General features: G+C 44.6%; 1 protein-coding gene across 1 annotated transcript in view; it reads right to left on the reverse strand.

Annotated features, from left to right (window-relative positions):
- Window positions 1–1,046: 1,046 nt before the first annotated feature.
- The window catches only part of LOC148436370 (uncharacterized), a 231,278-nt gene continuing 212,093 nt past the window's right edge, over window positions 1,047–20,231 (reverse strand). The window contains exon 7 of the mRNA XM_088464985.1: window positions 1,047–2,458. Within this exon, the coding sequence (XP_088321111.1) occupies window positions 1,672–2,458 (787 nt within the window). The 3' untranslated portion in view covers window positions 1,047–1,671. The remainder of the gene's footprint in view (window positions 2,459–20,231) is intronic.

Raw genomic sequence — 20,231 nt, forward strand, 5'->3', positions numbered from 1 at the left:
TCACCACTGTGGGAGGTCACAGTGCAGGACAAACTGAGGACAATTTGTACTGATCCTATTTATCCTGTGATGTCCCTGTATTATTCCCCCATTACTACGTACCGTGCTCACATCTGTATTCTGCTGGGGATATCGGGAGCTGGATGCACATTACTGGTGGTGTCACCACTGTGGGAGGTGACAGTGCAGGACATACTGAGGACAATCTGTACTGATCCTACTTATCCTGTGATGTCCCTGTATTATTCCTCCATTACTACGTACCCTGCTCACATCTGTATTCTGCTGGGGATATCGGGAGCTGGATGCACATTACTGGTGGTGTCACCACTGTGGGAGGTGACAGTGCAGGACATACTGAGGACAATCTTTACTGATCCTACTTATCCTGTGATGTCCCTGTATTATTCCTCCATTACTACGTACCCTGATCACATCTGTATTCTGCTGGGGATATCGGGAGCTGGAAACACATTACTGGTGGTGTCACCACTGTGGGAGGTGACAGTGCAGGACATACTGAGGACAATCTGTAAATAGTCATGATGACAGATTAGTTATGTTCCCATATTACATCATGTGGTCTTGTTATTGCACAAATAGGCCAATAGTACTATAATAATCTAATACAGAGAGTTTTCCAAATTCCGCCATTACAGGCCATGGTTTAAGGATATCCATGCTTGAATCCATATGGTTAAATCAAACTGACTGAGGCACTAATTGAGTAACCTGTGCTCAAGCATGAAATTCCTTTAAGTCTGGCCTGTAATAGTGGAGTTTGGGAACCTCTGATCTGATAGAATAAGGAAAGTGAAAGCCATTACATGAGGAACCTGTTGGAGCCCTATGTTGGTGACATCCGTGTGGATATATAATCAAGTGTAATATATTAGTATATAGGGGCTGATTCACCAGAGGACACAATGACGATAGTTACACAGATAGAGCGAATGTTTGCCATCACAATTGCGTATATGTCACACAGCGATCACACTGCGATTACAGAAGCACAGAGGAATACATCACATAGTGAGTGGCAGGGTGACCGTTTGGGGGAGGTAATGGGGGTGGACAGAATTCTACAGGCGTGTCTGTCCGTGTGATCGCCATGTCATGGGCGTGTGTCTGTGTGATCGTCATGTCATGGGCGTGTTTGTCCGTGTGGTCGCCATGTCATGGGCGTGTGTCTGTGTGATCGTCATGTCATGGGCGTGTTTGTCCGTGTGGTCGCCATGTCATGGGCGTGTATAAATTAGCCATAGAGATGGCAGCTGCAGCATGAGACCTCTCTGTGTGTCAGGAGAGCTGCAGTGTTTGTGGCTGGTCAGACCTGATGTAAATGTTGTGTGCCTGCTTGATGTGCGGCGATGGTACCGATGATTACACAGGAGGGTGACATTGGATAATAATGAGAATGCAGCAGTGGGCGTGGTTATGGCGGCTGTGCCTCAGCATTAGCATATATTATCACCTGCGATCTGTAAGAGACTGCAGCTGCATTTGCTTCCGCTGCTGAATCAGACCCATAGTGTGATAATGCAAATGTAATTTATTCTTCATCAAGCAGGGACAGCAATCTAGGCTAACATTGTATTTATGCTTGTTCTGATAATTCTCAATATTACAGTACTGTAAATACCGCTGCAATTTCTATATATTTCTAGACGCTCATACACATTGTTTTTCTCCTGTGTGACGTCGCTGATGTGTAACTAGATATGATTTCTGTGTAAAACATTTCCCACACTCAGGACATGAAAATGGTTTCTCACCTGTGTGACTTCTACGATGTACGACAAAATGTGATTTCTGTGTAAAACATTTCCCACACTCAGGACATGAATATGGTTTCTCACCTGTGTGACTTCTCTGATGTGTAACAAGAGTGAATTTCTTTGTGAAACATTTCCCACACTCAGGACATGGAAATGGCCTCTCACCTGTGTGACATCTCTGATGTATAACAAGATCTGATTTCTTTGTAAAACATTTCCCACACTCAGGACATGGAAATGGTTTCTCACCTGTGTGACTTTTCTGATGTGTAACAAAATGTGATTTGTCTGTAAAACATTTCCCGCACTCAGGACATGGAAATGGCCTCTCACCCGTGTGACGTCTCTGATGTATAACAAGATCTGATTTCTCTTTAAAGCATTTCCCACACTCAGGACATGAAAATGGTTTCTCACCTGTGTGAATTCTCTGATGTATAACAAGAACTGATTTGTGTGTAAAACATATCCCACATTCAGAACATGAAAATGGTGTCTCACCTGTGTGACTTCTCTGATGTTTAACAAGAACTGATTTGTGTGTAAAACATTTTCCACATTCAGAACATGAAAATGGGTTCTCACCTGTGTGACTTCGCTGATGTGTAACAAGTTCTGATTTCTGTGTAAAACATTTCCCACACTCAGAACATGGAAATGGCCTCTCACCTGTATGACTTCTCTCATGTACAGCAAGTGCTCCCTGCTGTTTAAAACATTTTCCACACTCAGAACATGCATATGGTCTCTCACCTGTGTGACGTCTCTGATGTATAACAAGAGATGATTTCTGTGTAAAACATTTCCCACACTCAGAACATGGAAATGGCCTCTCACCTGTGTGACTTCTCTGATGTACATCAAGTGCTCCCTGCTCTAGAAAACATTTCCCACACTCAGAACATGAATATGGTCTCTCACCTGTGTGAATCTTTGTATGTCTACTAAGATAACTTTTCAGAGTAAAACATTTCCCACACTCAGAACATAGAAAAGGCCTCTCAGCTGCGTTAACTTTCTTCTGATGTATAGAAAGACTGATCTGCTTGGTAAAACTTTTCCCACAATCAGAACATGAGAATGGATTATCACCTGTGTGATCTGAGCTGTGTGTAACACTACTGGGATTATCAGGAGAACATTCCTCATGGTTAGAGGGATCAGAGGATAGATAAGCACTGTGAGATGCTGGATGTATACTGGGGATAATGGGTTTTTCTCCTGGAGAGTCCTGTGAGAAGTTATTGTCTAGGTCACAATCTGTAGATAATATGAGACGTCTCCTCAAATTATTCCTGCTGCTGTGTCCATCTGCTGGGAACAGAATAATTATATGGGAATTACCATCACTGCAGAGCTATACCATACTGTGTAACTATAAGACGTGCCCGGCTGTACCCCAACATCTCCATACTGTGTAACTATAAGACGTGCCCGGCTGTACCCCAACATCTCCATACTGTGTAACTATAAGACGTGCCCGGCTGTACCCCTACATCTCATACTGTGCAACTATAAGACGTGCCCGGCTGTACCCCAACATCTCCATACTGTGTAACTATAAGACGTGCCCGGCTGTACCCCAACATCTCCATACTGTGTAACTATAAGACGTGCCAGGCTATACCCCAACATCTCGATACTGTGTAACTATAATAAGACGTGCCCAGCTGTACCCCAACATCTCCATACTGTGTAACTATAAGACTTGCCCGGCTGTACCCCAACATCTCCATACTGTGTAACTATAATAAGACGTGCCCGGCTGTACCCAACATCTCATACTGTGTAACTATAATAAGACGTGCCCGGCTGTACCCCAACATCTCCATACTGTGTAACTATAATAAGACGTGCCTGACTGTACCCCAACATCTCCATACTGTGTAACTATAAGACGTGCCCGGCTGTACCCCAACATCTCCATACTGTGTAACTATAATAAGACATGTCCGGCTGTACACCAACATCTCCATACTGTGTAACTATAATAAGACGTGCTTGACTGTACCCCAACATCTCCATACTGTGTAACTATAATAAGACGTGCTTGACTGTACCCCAACATCTCCATACTGTGTAACTATAATACGTGCCCGGCTGTACTCCTACATCTCCATACTGTGTAACTATAATAAGACGTGCCCGGCTGTACCCCAACATCTCCATACTGTGTAACTATAATAAGACATGCCCGGCTGTACCCCAACATCTCCATACTGTGTAACTATAAGACGTGCCCGGCTGTACCCCAACATCTCCATACTGTGTAACTATAATAAGACGTGCCCGGCTGTACCCCAACATCTCCATACTGTGTAACTATAAGACGTGCCCCGCTGTACCCCAACATCTCCATACTGTGTAACTATAAGACGTGCCCGGCTGTACACCAACATCTCCATACCGTGTAACTATAATAAGACGTGCCCGACTATACCCCAACATCTCCATACTGTGTAACTATAATAAGACGTGCCCTGCTGTACCCCATCATCTCCATACTGTGTAACTATAATAAGACATGCCCGGCTGTACCCCAACATCTCCTACTGTGTAACTATAAGACGTGCCCGGCTGTACCCCAACATCTCCAGACTGTGTAACTATAATAAGACGTGCCCGGCTGTACCCCAACATCTCCATACTGTGTAACTATAATAAGACGTGCCCGGCTGTACCCTAACATCTCCATACTGTGTAACTATAAGACGTGTCCGGCTGTACCCCAACATCTCCATACTGTGTAACTATAATAAGACGTGCCCGGCTGTACCCTAACATCTCCATACTGTGTAACTATAAGACGTGCCCGGCTGTACCCAACATCTCCATACTGTGTAACTATAATAAGACGTGCCCGGCTATACCCCAACATCTCCATACTGTGTAACTATAAGACGTGCCCGGCAGTACCCCAACATCTCCATACTGTGTAACTATAATAAGACGTGTCCGGCTGTACCCCAACATCTCCATACTGTGTAACTATAATAAGACGTGCCCGGCTGTACCCCAACATCTCCATACTGTGTAACTATAATACGTGCCCGGCTGTACCCCAACATCTCATACTGTGTAACTATAATAAGACGTGCCCGGCTATACCCCAACATCTCCATACTGTGTAACTATAATAAGACGTGCCCGGCTGTACCCCAACATCTCCATACTGTGTAACTATAATAAGACGTGCCCAGCTGTACCCCAACATCTCCATACTGTGTAACTATAAGACGTGCCCGGCTGTACACCAACATCTCCATACTGTGTAACTATAATAAGACGTGCCCGGCTATACCCCAACATCTCCATACTGTGTAACTATAATAAGACGTGCCCGGCTGTACCCCAACATCTCCATACTGTGTAACTATAATAAGACGTGCCCGGCTGTACCCCAACATCTCCATACTGTGTAACTATAAATAAGACGTGCCCAGCTGTACCCCAACATCTCCATACTGTGTAACTATAAGACGTGCCCGGCTGTACACCAACATCTCCATACTGTGTAACTATAATAAGACGTGCCCGGCTATACCCCAACATCTCCATAGTGTGTAACTATAATAAGATGTGCCCGGCTGTACCCTAACATCTCCATGCTGTGTAACTGTAATAAGACATGCCCGGCTGTACCCCAACATTTCCTACTGTGTAACTATAAGACGTGCCCGGCTGTACCCCAACATCTCCAGACTGTGTAACTATAATAAGACGTGCCCGGCTGTACCCCAACATCTCCATACTGTGTAACTATAATAAGACGTGCCCGGCTGTACCCTAACATCTCCATACTGTGTAACTATAAGACGTGTCCGGCTGTACCCCAACATCTCCATACTGTGTAACTATAATAAGACGTGCCCGGCTGTACCCTAACATCTCCATACTGTGTAACTATAAGACGTGCCCGGCTGTACCCAACATCTCCATACTGTGTAACTATAATAAGACGTGCCCGGCTATACCCCAACATCTCCATACTGTGTAACTATAAGACGTGCCCGGCAGTACCCCAACATCTCCATACTGTGTAACTATAATAAGACGTGTCCGGCTGTACCCCAACATCTCCATACTGTGTAACTATAATAAGACGTGCCCGGCTGTACCCCAACATCTCCATACTGTGTAACTATAATACGTGCCCGGCTGTACCCCAACATCTCATACTGTGTAACTATAATAAGACGTGCCCGGCTATACCCCAACATCTCCATACTGTGTAACTATAATAAGACGTGCCCGGCTGTACCCCAACATCTCCATACTGTGTAACTATAATAAGACGTGCCCAGCTGTACCCCAACATCTCCATACTGTGTAACTATAAGACGTGCCCGGCTGTACACCAACATCTCCATACTGTGTAACTATAATAAGACGTGCCCGGCTATACCCCAACATCTCCATACTGTGTAACTATAATAAGACGTGCCCGGCTGTACCCCAACATCTCCATACTGTGTAACTATAATAAGACGTGCCCGGCTGTACCCCAACATCTCCATACTGTGTAACTATAAATAAGACGTGCCCAGCTGTACCCCAACATCTCCATACTGTGTAACTATAAGACGTGCCCGGCTGTACACCAACATCTCCATACTGTGTAACTATAATAAGACGTGCCCGGCTATACCCCAACATCTCCATAGTGTGTAACTATAATAAGATGTGCCCGGCTGTACCCTAACATCTCCATGCTGTGTAACTGTAATAAGACGTGCCCGGCTGTACCCCAACATCTCATACTGTGTAACTATAATAAGATGTGCCCGGCTGTACCCCAAAATCTCCATACTGTGTAACTATAATAAGACGTGCCTGACTGTACCCCTACATCTCCATACTGTGTAACTATAATAAGACGTGCCCGGCTGTACCCCAACATCTCCATACTGTGTAACTATAAGACGTGCCTGGCTGTACCCCAACACCTCCATACTGTGTAACTATAAGACGTGCCTGGCTGTACCCCAACACCTCCATACTGTGTAACTATAAGACGTGCCCGGCTGTACCCCAACATCTCCATACTGTGTAACTATAAGACGTGCCCGGCTGTACCCCAACATCTCCATCCTGTGTAACTATAATAAGACGTGCCCAGCTGTACCCCAACATCTCCATACTGTGTAACTATAAGACGTGCCCGGCTGTACCCCAACATCTCCATCCTGTGTAACTATAATAAGACGTGCCCAGCTGTACCCCAACATCTCCATACTGTGTAACTATAAGACGTGTCCGGCTGTACCCCAACATCTCATACTGTGTAACTATAAGACATGCCCGGCTGTACCCCAACATCTCCATACTGTGTACCTATAATAAGCCGTGCCCAGCTGTACCCCAACATCTCCATACTGTGTAACTATAATAAGACGTGCCCGGCTGTACCCCAACATCTCCATACTGTGTAACTATAATAAGACGTGCCCGGCTGTACCCAAACATCTCCATACTGTGTAACTATAATAAGACGTGCCCGGCTGTACCCCAACATCTCCATACTGTGTAACTATAATAAGACGTGCCCGGCTGTACCCCAATATCTCCATACTGTGTAACTATAATAAGACGTGCCCGGCTGTACCCAAACATCTCCATACTGTGTAACTATAATAAGATGTGCCCGGTTGTACCCCAACATCTCATACTGTGTAACTATAATAAGACGTGCCCGGCTGTACCCCAACATCTCCATACTGTGTAACTATAATAAGACGTGCCCGGCTGTACCCCCAAAATCCCCATACTGTGTAACTATAACACATGCATGCTCTATACATTATATCACACACAGGACATACTAGCTGTACCCTGCTGTGTCCTCACACTCTCCTGATCTCCATCTCAGTATGTGTAACAGAGTGCAGGCATGGTCTATACATTATATCACACACAGGTCATACTAGCTGTACCCTGCTGTGTCCTCACACTCTCCATATCTCCATCTCAGTATGTGTAACAGAGTGCAGGCATGGTCTATACATTATATCACACACAGGACATACTAGCTGTACCCTGCTGTGTCCTCACACTCTCCATATCTCCATCTCAGTATGTGTAACAGAGTGCAGGCATGGTCTATACATTATATCACACACAGGACATACTAGCTGTATCCTGCTGTGTCCTCACACTCTCCATATCTCCATCTCAGTATGTGTAACAGAGTGCAGGCATGGTCTATACATTATTTCACACACAGGACATACTAGCTGTATCCTGCTGTGTCCTCACACTCTCCATATCTCCATCTCAGTATGTGTAACAGAGTGCAGGCATGGTCTATACATTATATCACACACAGGACATACTAGCTGTATTCTGCTGTGTCCTCACACTCTCCATATCTCCATCTCAGTATGTGTAACAGAGTGCAGGCATGGTCTATACATTATATCACACACAGGTCATACTAGCTGTATCCTGCTGTGTCCTCACACTCTCCATATCTCCATCTCAGTATGTGTAACAGTGCGCAGGCATGGTCTATACATTATATCACACACAGGACATACTAGCTGTACCCTGCTGTGTCCTCACACTCTCCATATCTCCATCTCAGTATGTGTAACAGAGTGCAGGCATGGTCTATACATTATATCACACACAGGTCATACTAGCTGTATCCTGCTGTGTCCTCACACTCTCCATATCTCCATCTCAGTATGTGTAACAGAGTGCAGGCATGGTCTATACATTATATCACACACAGGACATACTAACTGTATTCTGCTGTGTCCTCACACTCTCCATATCTCCATCTCAGTATGTGTAACAGAGTGCAGGCATGGTCTATACATTATATCACACACAGGATATACTAGCTGCATCCTTCTGTGTCCTCACACTCTCCGTATCTCCATCTCAGTATGTGTAGCAGTGCAGGCATGGTCTTTACATTATATCACACACAGGACATACTAGCTGTATCCTGCTGTGACCTCACACTCTCCGTATCTCTATCTCAGTATGTGTAACAGAGTGCAGGCATGGTCTATACATTATATCACACACAGGACATACTAGCTGTATCCTGCTGTATCCTCACACTCTCCTTATCTCCATCTCAGTATGTGTAATAGAGTGCAGGCATGGTCTATACATTATATCACACACAGGACATACTAGCTGCATCCTGCTGTGTCCTCACACTCTCCATATCTCCATCTCAGTATGTGTAACAGAGCGCAGGCATGGTCTATACATTATATCACACACAGGACATACTAGCTGTATCCTGCTGTGACCTCACACTCTCCGTATCTCTATCTCAGTATGTGTAACAGAGTGCAGGCATGGTCTATACATTATATCACACACAGGACATACTAGCTGTATCCTGCTGTGTCCTCACACTCTCCTGATCTCCATCTCAGTATGTGTAACAGAGTGCAGGCATAGTCTATACATTATATCACACACAGGTCACACTAGCTGTATCCTGCTGTGTCCTCACACTCTCCATATCTCCATCTCAGTATGTGTAACAGAGTGCAGGCATGGTGTATACATTATATCACACACAGGACATACTAGCTGTATCCTGCTGTGTCCTCACACTCTCCGTATCTCCATCTCAGTATGTGTAACAGAGTGCAGGCATGGTCTATACATTATATCACACACAGATCATACTAGCTGTATCCTGCTGTGTCCTCACACTCTCCGGATCTCCATCTCAGTATGTGTAACAGAGTGCAGGCATGGTCTATACATTATATCACACACAGGACATACTAGCTGTATCCTGCTGTGACCTCATACTCTCCATATCTCCATCTCAGTATGTGTAACAGTGCAGGCATGGTCTATACATTATATCACACACAGGACATACTAGCTGTATCCTGCTGTGACCTCACACTCTCCATATCTCCATCTCAGTATGTGTAACAGAGTGCAGGCATGGTCTATACATTATATCACACACAGGACATACTAACTGTGTCCTCACACTCTCCATATCTCCATCTCAGTATGTGTAACAGAGAGCAGGCATGGTCTATACATTATATCACACACAGGTCATACTAGCTGTATCCTGCTGTGTCCTCACACTCTCCATATCTCCATCTCAGTATGTGTAACAGAGTGCAGGCATGGTCTATACATTATATCACACACAGGTCATACTAGCTGTATCCTGCTGTGTCCTCACACTCTCCATATCTCCATCTCAGTATGTGTAACAGAGTGCAGGCATGGTCTATACATTATATCACACACAGGTCATACTAGCTGTATCCTGCTGTGTCCTCACACTCTCCATATCTCCATCTCAGTATGTGTAACAGAGTGCAGGCATGGTCTATACATTATATCACACACAGGACATACTAGCTGCACCCTGCTGTGTCCTCACACTCTCCATATCTCCATCTCAGTATGTGTAAAAGCACCATTTTGTATCTCTCTAGGAATTAATATCTTTACTGGAGGTTAGATACGCTCTAACCTCTAAGGGGATCTACTGGAACATGCAAAAGAACCAGCTGGACTCAAATGAATCAGCAAAAACACAATGGAACAGAAAAATCCACATTTTAAACAATCGGGATCCACCATTACCCTCGCTGTGGACCTCCAGGCAGAAAATGTAATACTTTCCTAAAAGATAATTATACAGGTCTGGTTCATATCTCTGGTAAAACAGAATGAAACCAGTACAAGAAATCACATTCAAAGATGTTATTACCATCAGTGATCATTGATAATGTCAGGCAGTAGTGGTCAGGAAGGATCATGGGTAATATCCCATTGAAGGGCATGGGGAGGACCATCAACAAAGGTCATTTTTGAAGTGGACAGTAAAGAACATGAGTAGCTGGTAGAAGACAAAGATATGATGAGTGTGGGGAGGAGACTGGTCAGATCTCTGGGCTGGTAACACAGTGACATGATGTGAGGAGGAGAGCAGGAGTATAATAGGGGATGATGGCTCCTGATGTATGAGATACACCAGAGAGTGTGGGGAGGAGACTGGTCAGATCTCTGGGCTGGTAACACACAGTGACATGATGTGAGGGGGAAAGCAGGAGTATAATAGGGGCTGATGGCTCCTGATGTATGAGATACACCAGAGAGTGTGGGGAGGAGACTGGTCAGATCTCTGGGCTGGTAACACACAGTGACATGATGTGAGGGGGAAAGCAGGAGTATAATAGGGGATGATGGCTCCTGATGTATGAGATACACCAGAGAGTGTGGGGAGGAGACTGGTCAGATCTCTGGGCTGGTAACACACAGTGACATGATGTGAGGGGGGAGCAGGAGTATAATAGGGGCTGGTGGCTCCTGATGTATGAGATACACCAGAGAGTGTGGGGAGGAGACTGGTCAGATCTCTGGGCTGGTAACACACAGTGACATGATGTGAGGGGGAGAGCAGGAGTATAATAGAGGCTGATGGCTCCTGATGTATGACATACACCAGAGAGTGTGGGGAGGAGACTGGTCAGATCTCTGCGCTGGTAACACACAGTGACATGATGTGAGGGGGAAAGCAGAAGTATAATAGGGGCTGATAGCTCCTGATGTATGAGATACACCAGAGAGTGTGGGGAGGAGACTGGTCAGCTCTCTGGGCTGGTAACACACAGTGACATGATGTCAGGGGGAAAGCAGGAGTATAATAATAGCAAATGGCTCCTGAATCCCCCACTGTGCATATACATTTTATTCATTAGTTTGTACTGACAGAGGAGGGTGTAGGATAAGAGATTGCTGTAGTGACTGAACAGAGTATGTGACTCTTTTCTGCAATAAGTGTTTATTACTCACCTGTGCTGATATCTGTAGGGATTTCCTCCTCTTTACACTTCTGATCACCCCTCACATACGTCTCTTCTTCTCCCTCTATATCTTCTGCCTTTATATCAATCACATACGTCTCTTCTACCTCTATAACTTCTACCTTTATATCATTCACATACGTCTCTTCTTCTCCCTCTGTATCTTCTGTCTTCATATCAGTCACATACGTCTCTTTTTCTCCCTCTGTATCTTCTGCCTTCATATCAGTCACATACGTCTCTTCTCCCTTCATATCAGTCACATACGTCTCTTCTTCTCCCTCTGTATCTTCTGCCTTCATATCAGTCACATACGTCTCTTCTCCCTCTGTATCGTCTGCCTTTATATCAGTCACATACGTCTCTTCTTCTCCCACTGTATCTTCTGCCTTTATATCAGTCACATATGTCTCTTCTTCTCCCTCTATATCTTCTGTCTTCATATCAACAAGATCTTCACTCTGAATGACACATAAAATAATCAAGTCTAATTTAATTGAGAATAAACAGTAAAATAATCAGTGTATAATACACACACACAGATTCTCTATAGATCATATAGTCACAGTCACTTTGGTATACTGGTATCTACCTGATGCTCCTGTGGGGTCCTGCGACTCTCCTCTGTACAATCCTGTGAATAAAGATGATGGGGACATCTCTCTGTGGTATTTCTATTACTGGGTCCATCTATAGGAAACACAGTGACTGAGTACATTGTATATATGTGCTTATCAGGTAATGTGTGTATATAGGGCTCCCAAACCTGCTCTACCCTGTACAATAAACGACAGTCTCCTCTTACCCAGTGATGTGAGGGGCAGGTGATTCTCCATCATCGTGTCCTTGTACAGACCTGTGTTCCTCTATATTTTCCCTCTTCTGCATGGAGACATAGACAGTGACATCCTGACACCTTATAGGAACCTGACACACACAATGATATAGTCATCTCCCAGACACATCCCCTGGTTGTACTGTCATGTATTATTACTACAGATATAAGTGATGTCACTGTGACACTCCCAGATCCCCTCACCTCCCCAGTCATGTCCCTGTATTATTACTATAGATAAAAGTGATGTCACTGTGACACTCCCCTGGATTTAGGCGTCGATCCAATTAGACATGACAGTCGCATCCACGAGTAAGTACAGCTATATGCCACACTTACGGTGCCACCACACACATATAAATATCCATGGTTGCGGGGCTAGATCGGGCCATGAGTGGAGCAGGTTGCAGGTTAGTTGGTGGCGATAACTCACCCCTTTGCGTCTACTTGAATCAAAGCCATAGTATTTCCAGTCATTTCACTCCTGTCTTTGTCTTTAATATAGCATATACACTAGATAAGCTCACTTAAAAAAACAGGGATCATATTTAAACATGCACCACCGAAAGATGTAGTTTGAAATCTGAGAGCTCTCATGGTAAAGGTTGTTTTAAATTACAAAAAAACCCTCTATTTACTCAGGTAGTTACTGTGAGAGGCAATAGGTGTATGTGTGTGTGTAGGTGGTCGAGTGATAAGTGAGGGGTTATATTTTGCAACAAAGGTTAGTTTCTTTTTATCACTCTATATCAGCTCTAAGAAATATGGTGATAGAGAATCAGCCCTTAGTCACATCTCCATATAACACCACTAGTAATACATGTGTCCTGTTATTCCCTAATAACTACAGGGTTATTACATCTGATGCTCCATCTACCACTGATCTGTATTATTGTATTACTGAGAATCAGCCCTTAGTCACATCTCCATCTAACACCACTAGTAATACATGTGTCCTGTTATTCCCTAATAACTACAGGGATATTACATCTGATGCTCCATCTACCACTGATCTGAATTATTGTATTACTGAGAATCAGCCCTTAGTCACATCTCCATCTAACACAACTAGTAATACATGTGTCCTGTTATTCCCTAATAACTACAGGGTTATTACAGCTAGTGCTCCATCTACCACTGATCTGTATTATTGTATTACTGAGAATCAGCCCTTAGTCACATCTCCATCTAATACCACTAGTAATACATGTGTCCTGTTATTCCCTAATAACTACAGGGATATTACATCTGATGCTCCATCTACCACTGATCTGTATTATTGTATTACTGAGAATCAGTCCTTAGTCACATCTCCATCTAACACCACTAGTAACACTTGTGCCCTGTTATTCCCTAATAACTACAGGGATATTACATCTGATGCTCCATCTACCACTGATCTGTATTATTATATTACTGAGAATCAGGCCTTAGTCACATCTCCATATAACACCACTAGTAATACATGTGCCCTGTTATTCCCTAATAACTACAGGGTTATTACATCTGATGCTCCATCTACCACTGATCTGTATTATTGTATTACTGAGAATCAGCCCTTAGTCACATCTCCATATAACACCACTAGTAATACATGTGTCCTGTTATTCCCTAATAACTACAGGGATATTACAGCTGATGCTCCATCTACCACTGATCTGTATTATTGTATTACTGAGAATCCGTCCTTAGTCACATCTCCATCTAACACCACTAGTAATACATGTGTCCTGTTATTCCCTAATAACTACAGGTTATTACATCTGATGCTCCATCTACCACTGATCTGTATTATTGTATTACTGAGAATCAGCCCTTAGTCACATCTCCATATAACACCACTAGTAATACATGTGTCCTGTTATTCCCTAATAACTACAGGGTTATTACAGCTGATGCTCCATCTACCACTGATCTGTATTATTGTATTACTGAGAATCAGCCCTTAGTCACATCTCCATATAACACCACTAGTAATACATGTGTCCTGTTATTCCCTAATAACTACAGGGTTATTACAGCTGATGCTCCATCTACCACTGATCTCTATTATTGTATTACTGAGAATCAGCCCTTAGTCACATCTCCATATAACACCACTAGTAATACATGTGTCCTGTTATTCCCTAATAACTACAGGGATATTACATCTGATGCTCCATCTACCACTGATCTGTATTATTGTATTACTGAGGATGATATTAGTGGTATTTGCCAACCAAGAGGAGATTGTTACCTACATGTGCATCTAAATTGGCTAAAAATGTATGGTATGTACTAAGGGTCACATCTGTGAGAGAACCTGGCAATCGGGTCCCTTGTTTCATCCTCGTCTACCGTATACCCAGAGGCCAGACTGTGAGAGAGAAAAGATCCAGACTAATATATAATAATGTTCTTTATTGTGTTATTTATTAATGTGTGACATCCTGTACAAGGAGACGGCTGGGAGACGGGAATAATAATAAATCACAGGATAGTGACAATCTTACCTGTGGAAGTGTTCTTATGTCCACTTCAAGTGTCTGCAATAATCAGAGGCTTGGGTAAAACCCCTGTATAAGAGGGAAGAAACTACATATGAGACAAAGAGAAAATGTCAGATATCAATTACCTACATAACGCATAAACACAAACAGGACCTACATAGAGCATAACCACAAATAGCACCTACATAGAGCATAACCACAAACAGCACCTACATAGAGCATAACCACAAACAGCACCTACATAGAGCATAACCACAAACAGCACCTACATAGAGCATATCCACAAACAGCACCTACATAGAGCATATCCACAAACAGCACCTACATAGAGCATAACCACAAACAGCACCTACATAGAGCTTAACCACAAACAGCACCTACATAGAGCATAACCACAAACAGCACCTACATAGAGCATAACCACAAACAGCACCTACATAGAGCATATCCACAAACAGGACCTACATAGAGCATAACCACATACAGGACCTACATAGAGCATAACCAGAAATAGGACCTACATGTAATCAGAGCAGCAATATAATAAATCAAGAAGCATCACAAAAAACATGTAAAGGATGACAGATCATTAATGACCCGGTTGGACAAGAGCTCCGGCAACTGCTGACTGACACTAAATGGACGCGTACGCGCAATGTAGCAAATTTCAGCAAATCTCTATTCAAAAACATGGTTGAGATTCAGGTGAGAGGGAATACTATATGGAGGTGTTGGAATGGGCATTTCAGTGCAACACAAAAGGTACTGCTGCCCATTCCTACCATCACTTTGGTGGCAGTCGCCTTGCACGTCCGCTCTTTCTGTACGCCAGTCCCTGATCTGCTCAGGGTTAGTACTACTCATGGGCAGGATGCGGGGGCCAGGTTAGAGGACAGAGCTGCAGACAGAACTGTAGTGATCAGTATAGCACCCTGCTCCTGTCACAACCCATGCAGTTCCTTTTTCCTGTCTGGGGTGTCACTAACTGATCTGGTGGTTCTAGCACACTATGGTATGTATCTCAGCAGTTTGTTGCATTAGCAAGTAATATCACATATCAGTGTGTGCTGGGAGCTGTGTTATTCCCCCTCATATTTCACTTACAGTCCCCTCTGTTATATAATAATAATATAATACCACATATTAGTGTGCCGGGAGCTGTGTTATTCCCCTTTATATAGCACTGTACAGTTCCATCCCCCTATATAATAATAATACCACGCATCAATGCCCGCATCCCCCTATATAATAATAATACCACGCATCAATGCGTGCTGAGAGCTGTGATATTCATCCTCATATATCACTGTATGGTCCCCTCTCACCTATATAAAAAAACCACATATCAGTGTGTGCTGGGAGCTGTGTTATTCCCCCTCATATATCACTGTACAGTCCCCTCCCCCTATATAATAATAATACCACATATCAGTGTGTTTTGGGAGCTGTTATTCCCCCTCGTATATCACTGTACGGTCCCCTCTCCCCCTATATAATAATACCACATATCAGTGTGTGCTGGGAGCTGTGTTATTCCCCCTCGTATATCACTGTACAGTCCCCTCTTCCCTATGTAATAATGACACCACATATCAGTGTGCGCTAGAAACTGTGTTATTCTCCCTAATATATCACTGCACGGTCTTCTCCCTAAATAATAATAATATCACATATAAGTCAGTGCTGGGAGCTGTATTATTCCCCCTCATATATTACTGTATAGTCCCCTCTCCCCTATATTATAATACCACATACCAGTGTGTGCCAGATGGGTTATTCTCCCTCATATATCACTGTACAGTCCACTCTCCCCCTATATAATAATAATACCAAATATCAGTCTGTGCTGGGAGCTGTGTTATTCCCCCTCATATATCACTGTACGGTCCCCTCTCCCCTATAGAATAAAACCACATATCAGTGTGTGCTGGGAGCTGTTATTCCACCTCATATATCACTGTAGAGTTCCCACTTCCATATATAATAATACCACATATCAGTGGGTGCTGGGAGCTGTGTTATTCCCCCTCATATCACTGTACAGTCCCCTCTCCCCTATATAATAATAATACCACACATCAATGCGTGCTGAGAGCTGTGATATTCATCCTCATATATTACTGTATGGTCCCCTCTCCCCTATATAATAATACCACATATCAGTGTGTGCCGGGAGATGTGTTATTCTCCCTCATATATCAATGTACGGTCCCCTCTCCTCTATATAATAATAATACCACATATCAGAGTGTGCTAGGAGCGGTTATTCCCCCTCATATATCACTGTACAGTCCCCTACCCCCTATATAATAATAATATCACATGTCAGTGTGTGCTGGGAGCTGTGATATTCCCCCTCATATATCACTGTACAGTCCCCTCTCCCCTATATAATAATAATAATATCACATATCAGTGTGTGCTGGGAGCTGTTATTATGGGACCCCCAGTGCTGCTGTATGAGGAGACTGCGTGACAGTACAAGGTATATAGTATAGGTACAGGCCACTCCCCCTGTATGGTAGGACACCACAGGCCACTCCCCCTCTATGGTAGGACACCACAGGCCGCTCCCCCTGTATAGCAGGACACCACAGGCCGCTCCCCCTGTATAGCAGGACACCACAGGCCGCTCCCCCTGTATAGTAGGGCACCACAGGCTGCTCCCCCTGTATAGTAGGGTATACCACAGGCCGCTCCCCCTGTATAGTAGGGCTCCACAGGCCGCTCCCCCTGTATAGTAGGGCACCACAGGCCGCTCCCCCTGTATAGTAGGGTATACCACAGGCCGCTCCCCCTGTATAGTAGGGTATACCACAGGCCGCTCCCCCTGTATAGTAGGGCACCACAGGCCACTCCCCCTGTATAGTAGGGCACCACAGGCCACTCCCCCTGTATAGTAGGGCACCACAGGCTGCTCCCCCTGTATAGTAGGGCACCACAGGCTGCTCCCCCTGTATAATAGGGCACCACAGGCTGCTCCGCCTGTATAGTAGGGTATACCACAGGCCGCTCACCCTGTATAGTAGGGCACCACAGGCTGCTCCCCCTGTATAGTAGGGTATACCACAGGCCGCTCCCCCTGTATAGTAGGGCACCACAGGCCGCTCCCCCTGTATAGTAGGGTATACCACAGGCCGCTCCCCCTGTATAGCAGGACACCACAGGCTGCTCCCCCTGTATAGTAGGGCACCACAGGCTGCTCCCCCTGTATAGTAGGGTATACCACAGGCCGCTCCCCCTGTATAGTAGGGCACCACAGGCCGCTCCCCCTGTATAGTAGGGTATACCACAGGCCGCTCCCCCTATATAGCAGGACACCACAGGCTGCTCCCCCTGTATAGTAGGGCACCACAGGCTGCTCCCCCTGTATAGTAGGGTATACCACAGGCCGCTCCCCCTGTATAGTAGGGCACCACAGGCCGCTCCCCCTGTATAGTAGGGTATACCACAGGCCGCTCCCCCTGTATAGCAGGACACCACAGGCTGCTCCCCCTGTATAGTAGGGCACCACAGGCTGCTCCCCCTGTATAGTAGGGCACCACAGGCTGTTCCCCCTGTATAGTAGGGCACCACAGACCACTCCCTCTGTATAATGGTGCGTACACACTGGGCGATTAAAGTGGACGACTGAACGATAACGATATCGTTATCGTTCAGTCGTCCACTTTATCGTCCATTTTTAACACAAAAAAGATGAACGATGACGACGACGCGCGTTCCCGCGGGTCGTTCGTCATCCTCGTTCATCGGGCTGACATGCAGGCCAACCTGACGACCTCGTCAGGTTGCTGCATGTCAGGGAATGGGTGAGAGAGCCCGGCGCTGAACGATATCGCTAATGATATCGTTCAGCGGCTGTGCTCAATGTCATGAACGACATTGAGCACAGCCTGCCAGGGACACACTAGACGATATCGCTCAGGGAGCATATCGTCTAGTGTGTATGCACCTTATTAGGACACATTACCTGCTGCTGCCGTACACAGAGACGTCGCCTTCCTCGCGCTCTATGTAACTCCGCCCACCTACCACCGTCACCTGTTGTTAATCTGTATTAGGCTTTAGCTCTGCTTTGTAATTTTAACAATCTGATTGGCTCCTCGAAACGTCACTCACCTCATTATCAGGGAGGAGTGGAAGACTGCAGCCATAGAGATGGCGGGTGGGCGGAGCCGTGTTAGTCAGCTCGGTAATCCTCTCTTTAATGACAGCCTATTCTATAATACATGTCCTCAGTGCAGGAGGGCGGCGGCCATTTTCCTGTATACCAATCCAGCTGCAATATCATGTTCCCTGGCCCTGAGGTTACATTAGGAACGGCGGCCATTTTCTCCTGGTCTGAGGTCTCCCTCCTCCTATCATTCCCACAGGAAGCAGCAGGGACAGGGAGCAGCCAGTGTTGTGTCTGACAGCAGGTAATTATATTATTATTATTATTATTATTATTATTATTACTATTATTATTCTGTAGGCTGAGCAGACATTGGTGACACTTTGCTGTACTACAAGGAGACCAGACACTGATTCCTTGCTGTAGTACCGCTGGAGCAGACTGTGGTGTTGCATTGTCACTGTGCAGGTAGGATACACTCTAGTGTCCTATTTTTCTAATGCAGGTGGCGCAGATCCTGCTGTTACTATAACACAGGTGCTGCAGACTCCATTGTTACTATAACACAGGTGGTGCAGACTCCATTGTTACTATAACACAGGTGGCCAGACCCTGATGTTACTATAATACAGGTGGTGCAGACTTAGTTGTTACCATAATACAGGTGGAGCAGACCCAGTTGTTATTATAATACAGGTGGCACGGTCTCCGTTGGTACTATAGACTCTGTTGTTACTATAATACAGGTGGTGCAGACTCTATTGTTACTAAAATACAGGTGGTGCAGACTCTGTTACTATAATACAGGTGGAGCAGACCCTGTTGTTATTATAATACAGGTTTAGCAGACTCAGTTGTTACTATAATACAGGTGGTGCAGACTCTTGTTACTATAATACAGGTGGTGCAGACTCCATTGTTACTATAATACAGGTGGAGTAGACCCTGCTGTTACTATAACACAGGTTATGCAGACCCAGTTGTTGCTACAATACAGGTGGCGCAGACCTTGTTAATATAAAGAGAAGGAAAACGGGAGCGCTGATTTGTTTTAGTATCATTCAAGACATCTAACAAAGATCACAAATCCAAATTCAAAGAGATTATTAACTCTGGATCTTTAATAAAATATTCTAAGATATTGACCAATAAAATTCTGGTTGTGTCACTAAGTAGTAGCATTTATCATATTAAATACAAACA

The sequence above is a fragment of the Taudactylus pleione genome, unplaced genomic scaffold, assembly GCF_031769625.1.
Source record: "Taudactylus pleione unplaced genomic scaffold, aTauple2 ptg001781l, whole genome shotgun sequence".
NCBI classification, from domain to species: domain Eukaryota; kingdom Metazoa; phylum Chordata; class Amphibia; order Anura; family Myobatrachidae; genus Taudactylus; species Taudactylus pleione.